Source organism: Cryptomeria japonica, chromosome 10, assembly GCF_030272615.1.
Source record: "Cryptomeria japonica chromosome 10, Sugi_1.0, whole genome shotgun sequence".
Taxonomy (NCBI): Eukaryota; Viridiplantae; Streptophyta; class Pinopsida; order Cupressales; family Cupressaceae; genus Cryptomeria; species Cryptomeria japonica.
In genome coordinates, this window is record NC_081414.1 from 787,706,351 (window position 1) to 787,713,247 (window position 6,897).

Here is a 6,897-nt window from a genome sequence, read left to right on the forward strand (position 1 = left end):
TAAGTCTTTGATTATTTGATTTAAGGGATTGACAATAGTTTTGAGGCTGAATTTCACTTCAAAGCCCTTCAAAATATGATTTATTAAAATGTAGAAAATGTCAACAATTTAGATTTTTGATATTTTCCATCTTTTCTTATGGTAACACCTCCATAATTTTATGAATCATTCCTTCCTACCTAAGAGGTAATGGTTCAATTCTATCAATTATTTGCAATAGATGAAAAAACTGTGTGGTAATTTGCTTTACTTATTTTCCCGAGAGAGTTGTCTTACCTAAATGAGCTGGTAGAGAAGGATTTGTTGTTGTCTCAAATATTTCACATGGACCTCAAGAATCTACTCATTACTAGCTAAAACAATACCTCAAGAATCTGCTCATTACTATCTAAAACAGTAGTCTCTAGATTTAGATCCATATTTTGAATGTTTTTAACAATAAACAAGCATTATTGAAATTATAAATCAATAGAATGCTAAAGATGACTCTATATTGCTAAATCTACTTTAAACATTTGATTTCTTTTAATTTTCTAAATTAGTTGGGATATACTTTTTAATGACATTAGACAAAAGAATGGGAATTACATTTAAGCATGGCAATCCTTTTCTTCTTCCTACCATTAGGATAATCTATTACTGTTACGAAAACCCTGGCCTCTTCCGAATTCCATTAATTGTTCCTTGTTGAAAAATCCTATAAATCGTAGAAGCTATACAAGATGAATCACAGCCAAGAGTAGAAGCCCATTCAAAAAAAAGAGAGGCAAACTGGTCCCCCAACAAAACCATATCCTATCAAAAAATAGAGCCCTTTTAAAGTTCTAGCATCCTTCTAGGCTAAAAGAGAAGCAGAGCCAACAGAATAACCAACTCCAAACAAGAAACCGTAAAAAAGGAGAACAACAAGGATTCTAGAGCACAAAAAACTCTGAAGGTTGGTCTCCACAGGTCACTCCCCAATAGCACCCGAGAGAAACATCACCCCACAAAGCGTTGAAGAAAAGCCAGCTAGCTACCAAGAGAACCTCCCACCCAACACCTGCATAAAGAAAGAAAACATAGTAGGGGAAGGCATATTTTGAGGAGAGCCTATCCACACCCTACTCTGATACCAACACCCACAAGAAAGCCACCTAGAACCAACCGTCGGTCTAGGGCCCTCTGCAGAAAGTCAAGGGAAAAAACAGTCGCAAACCAAATGAAGGAACCCCCCTTAGAAACCACACACACACATGCCAACCAAGCCGTAGCATATTAAAGCTATACAACAGCAACATCGGCCACACCATCCCCATCAAGGGTAGGGAGGTTATATATTTTTGTTATATATTGACAATACTATTTATATATAAAACCAATTAATATCAAGGTGACATTCTATAATAACAGCAAGGAATGGATTGGGCTATTCTTTTTCACTTACATGATATAAATTGAAGAGATTTATGGGGGAGAAAGATAAAGTTGGAGGTAGAGAGGAGAAAGAAACACAAATGCCAAGAAAGAGATAGTAAAGGAGGGAGAGAGAGGGAGTATATTTATATCTTTTTATTTGAGTTTTTGTACATTTTGATGATGTTTCAATTTTAGAGACTAAATTTTAAACATTAAATAATTTATACAAAGTTAATGTAAGTGGATACATAGTCAATTCAAATATGTCACTATACAATTTTATTTATTCTAAGATGTCAATTGTAAGTCAAGAATTCTTTTTTTGTATTCTAGAAGATTTGAATTCAGCACTATCAAGGTGCCATCAATATAGACTTTGTCATTCAAAACAAATGCCTTTTAACATCCTTGAAAAATTTAATCGCACACAATTTTATTTTCTTTATGATCTGCTAATTGACTTCATATATTGCACAACTATATTAAAAAATAAATTACGAATTGAATTTCAATAACTCTTCCACATACTCATTACAGACCAAAATCACTAGTTATTGATATAAATTTCATTTTCATTGGAATATTCAAAAGTAACTGCATTCACGTCTATGACTAGTAATATGTCCATCCTTCGTCAGGGACAAAAGAAAAGACTTTGCATTCTACGTTAAGCGGAGGGGAAACGCAGAATTTAGTTTAGAAGACAAAGTCAAATTGCGCGTATGACGGAGTGGGGTCTGTGCGCTGCCAAATCATTTGAATACTTGGAAGGATGAAAATAGGCTGAACGGGAGCTGTGCTATTCAAAGAGGTACCAAAGTCATTTCCGTGGGATGCACGGCACTATTTCTGCTATGTTTGTTTTCTATTTTTATTCAAAAACTGCAGCTGCTATGGTTATCGAAATGGCGATGAAGTATTTGCTCCTAGCAATTTCTATGATAATAGCAATGAATAATTGCACTTCATCTGCACTGCATGGCGGCGATACGCTTCTAGTAGGAGATTGTCTCAGTGCAAATCAGACCATAATGTCAAAGAATGGCTCGTTTGAATTGGGATTTTTCAGTCCGAGAGGAAAGAATAATTGGTATGTTGGCATCTGGTACGCGCCAATCGTACAGAAGGTCGTAGTTTGGGTGGCTAACAGAGATAATCCTGTCAAAGGCATGCCCGGCACTCTCAACTTTTCGACCGACGGTAATCTCAGACTGTTTGATAGAGAGGGCCGGTTAGTGTGGTCACCTGATATCGCCCTGAAAGGATCGCGGGCAATGATAACTGACTCTGGTAATTTCATCATGCTTGGGGACGGCCAAAACAAATCTGAGACTGTGTGGGAGAGTTTCGCTCACCCGGGAGATACATGGTTGCCTGGCATGAAGATGTCTAAAGGTATAACGCTAACTTCCTGGAAGAGTTCCGTGGATCCTGCAAGTGGGCTCTTCTCTTATGGAATGGACATGTCTTCACGAAAGACGGGGATGGTGATGACCTATAACAAGAGTGTTCCATATTGGTCCAGTGGAGAGTGGACTGGCAGTTATTTTGCCAACTCTCCGGAGGGGAGTAATAATAAGATAGTCGAAACTTTTGTTGTCAAGGTTTCTCCTTCAACAGTAAACTTTTATTTCAGAGTAAACCCGAGACAACATATCCTGACAGGGCGGATCCTGATAAACGAGAACGGCGAATTAAAAGTTTACCTCTGAATGGATGATGGTACTTGGACTGAGGTATGGTCGTCATATCGAGGTCAGTGCAGTCAGTATGATATCTGCGGGGCGTATGGACTGTGTAATCCCAATAATGTGTGCAGTTGTGTTGAGGGTTTCACACCGAAGAATGACTCTCAAGGTTGGTGGTCAAGTGGGTGTGCTCGGCGAAGACTCTTGCAATGCTCTGTCACAGCGGGCACCACCGATGGCTTCTTGGAATCAAAGAACCGATACTTGCCCGAAGAAGAAGCTGTCTCATACGACAACAAGCCAACAATGGAAGGCTGCAGGGCTGCTTGTCTCAACAATTACTCCTGTGCAGCATTTTCTTTCGTTATTTCTAACCTACCAATCTGTAGACTCTGGTTCGGGGATTTATTCAAAATGCTTGTTTCATCTGACAACCGATCCATCTTCGTCAGGGTGGCCAGTTCTGAGTTGCCGCACTCGACATCAGAGAGAAGCAGCAAAGGCCATGTACTTCTTATTTTACTTCCTTCTACAATTATTTTCGCTGCTGTGTTAGCTCTCCTTTTGGCCGCATTTTTTCTGTTGAAACGTCGAAGGCTGCAGCAGAAAAGCGTGGAAGACGACTTGCCGATCTCTCTTAAAGCGTTCACATATAAAGAGCTGCGCATTGCAACTGAGAATTTCAAGCATACGCTGGGAAGCGGAGCATTCGGGTCTGTGCTCAAAGGAACTCTGCCAGACAGCACGCTTGTGGCCGTTAAAAGATTAGAAGGTTCTGCAAGAGCAGAAAAGCAATTCCGTGCGGAAATAGACACCATCGGGAGAATACAACACCTGAATTTGGTAAGGCTCTATGGATTCTGCGTAGAAGGCTCTCGAAGGCTTCTCGTGTATGCCTACATGCCCTTTGGCTCTCTAAATTCCTCTCTCTTCTGTGAAGAGGAAAAAGCAGAGAAGGTGTTGGATTGGAAGACCCGTTTTGAGATCGCACTGGGCACTGCACGAGGATTAGTTTATCTCCATGAGGAATGCAGGGATCGTATCATTCACTGCGATATTAAGCCTGAAAACATTCTTCTGGATGGCGACCTTTGACCAAGGATAGCTGATTTTGGGTTGGCAAAGCTGGTAGGCAGAGATTTCAGCCGTGTATTGACGACCACAAGAGGAACTCGGGGTTACTTGGCCCCCGAGTGGATTTCAGGCCTTCCTATCACTCCCAAGGTGGACGTATACAGTTTTGGTAAGACATTGCTTGAAATTATATCGGGTCGTAGAAATCTTGACTTGAAGGTGGAGGAGAGCAGGTTCTACTTTCCCACCTGGGCTGCATCTCAAATTCAGAGGGGAAACATAATAGATGTTGTGGATGCAAGGATAGCAAGAGAGGTGAACATTGAAGAGGTGAGAAGAGCCGCTGTGGTTGGTGAACTGTGTATTCAAGACAATGAAGATATGAGGCCGAGCATGGGTGAAGTGTTGAAGATATTGGAAGGGACAATGGAGGCTCCTGCGCCACCAATCTCGAGGTCTCCAAAGGTGTTGATAGATCAGGTAGAAGACGACGACAGCGATATCTCTCCTCAACGTCCCTGCATACCAAGTGGCTTTGAGGAGGTTTAATTAAATTAATGAAATAATAATAAATGAAATTTTTATAATAGATCTAGTCTAGCTGCCATGTGTTCGAGTGGATGAACACTATCTTTATGTAGTAATTTAATTTAAGCCATGTGAAAAGTTGATTCCATATTTTTCTATTTTAGTATATTTGAAGAGGTAAAATATGATTAATTTATTTTCTTTGCAAACTAACTATTTATATAATTTTTTAAATTAGAAAGAAATTATATACGATTTATATGTATTTATTTCATTTTGTTTTATAATATATTTATCTAAAATATAATGTGGAATATAATATATATAACTTAATTAAAAAAAATATTCTGTAATATAATTAAAAATATAAAATTAATGATAAATTTTAGTAAAATATTTTTTTATAAATAAAATATTACTCATTTTTGATACCTATCAAAATATTTAAAAGTAAAATGTTTACATAAGAAAAAAATGCAAAATATATTAATTCAATCTTAGTTACAATATTCTCTTCTTAAATCTATAACTATTGTATGTTGTGAAGCATTTATGTTTTTCCCTATTATAATACATTATAGCAACAAGAAGATTAGAAAATTAAATAATGGTCTTAGAATAACTTGCAATCCTTCCTTCACTTAAATCTATAATTATTTGATGCTTTAAAATATTTTAATATATATCTACATATAGATCCTCATTTTTTATATATACTTACAGTTAAAAATGTTCTTATAAATAGATCTATCTACTTATTGAAATATTTGTAAAATATACATTCATATAATATTATTTGCAAATTGTTAAATAAATAGAACTATTTATTTACTTAAAAGTAAATTTTGAAGTTTTATTACTTCTTGGTTTAATGTCTTCTCTTCTTGTAATTTATATTGACATTTTTCTAATGTTTTATTTCTTTTGGCACTGTCATGTTGTGATGGTTAAGTTGTGGTGTTATTCTTCTTTCTATCAAGATTCAAACTTTGTTGGGGTGCTATTGTTGAATGTTTAAATGGGAATGACGTCCCTTGTTTATGACCTCACTAGTTCATAGATCTAAATCAAAAGAATTTAACCCCTTTTAAGAAAATATTTTTATTCCATTTATTATTTTTAGTTTATATATCATTATCTTTATATTATTATAGATTTTTTTTTTATGTGTTTATCCTTCTCTCATTTATCTATTATTTTTATTTGTTTTTGTCCCCCACTTGTAACTTGAGTTTTTTGGGTAACCTCAAAAGTGATGAAATTAAGACAGGAGAAAAACAAAAAACAATATCAAACTTTTGCAGATTTGTTTTTAGTTTATCTAGGTATTGTTTGTGAAACATTTTATGATTGGAATTATCACGGAATTGTTTTTCAAGTTTGTAATGCATCCTTCATAGACAGAGAGATTGCATTATAGACAAAATCAAATATGACGCAGCATGGGGAAAGACAACAAAACCATGTTATTCCAGGTATTAGATCCATGCAACCCCTACCAGAATTGTCTCCTGCCATCAAACTATGGTTGTTCTCCAGTTGTGGGGAAATTTCATTCGAACAGGTTTCATTTTTAGTTTGGTCCTTTTTAGAAAGGTTTGTAAAAGATCACATATAACTTTGGGGCTTTCCCAAAAGGCCCACGGTGAGTAGTTGGCAAAGGCACCAGTCATGGAGATGGATATTGCTACTCCTTCCAACATCTTTGTTGCGTTCCACGCATTTATATTTTGTCGTCCAACAGTTCTACCAGCTAACAATTGTCATGCATATGGTTCAACATCGCTAGAAATCGGGGTTAATATTATTGTCAAAAGTGATGAAATTAAGACAGGAGAAAAACAAAAAACAATATCAAGCTTTTCTAGATTTGCTTTTAGTTTATCTGGCTGTTGTTTCTGAAAATTTTTATGATTGGAATTATCGAGGAATTGTTTTTCAAGTTTGTAATGCATCCTTCACAGGCAGAGAGATTTGATAGTCTGTGCATTATAGATAAAATCAAATATGACATGGCACGGGGAAAAACAACAAAACCATGCTATTCTAGGTATTAGATCCATGCAACCCCCACCAAAATTGTCTCATGCTGTTAAACTATGGTTGTTTTCTGGCAGTGGGGAAATTTTGTCTGAATAGGTTTCATTTTTAGTTTGGTCCTTTCCAGAAAGGTTTATAAAAGATAAAATATTAGTTTGGGGCTTTCCAA

General features: G+C 36.3%; 1 protein-coding gene across 1 annotated transcript; it reads left to right on the plus strand.

The window, feature by feature from the left end:
• The first annotated feature begins 2,231 nt into the window (after nucleotides 1–2,231).
• Nucleotides 2,232–3,110, plus strand: LOC131859254 (G-type lectin S-receptor-like serine/threonine-protein kinase SD2-2). Its single transcript, XM_059212845.1, has one exon. It carries the CDS (start codon nucleotides 2,232–2,234, stop codon nucleotides 3,108–3,110), a length of 879 nt encoding a protein of 292 aa, XP_059068828.1.
• The last annotated feature ends 3,787 nt before the right edge of the window (nucleotides 3,111–6,897 follow it).

Bases quoted from the DNA above. Each gene is read 5' to 3' on its own strand.
- LOC131859254 (XM_059212845.1), top strand. From the start codon at position 2,232: ATGCACGGCACTATTTCTGCTATGTTTGTTTTCTATTTTTATTCAAAA.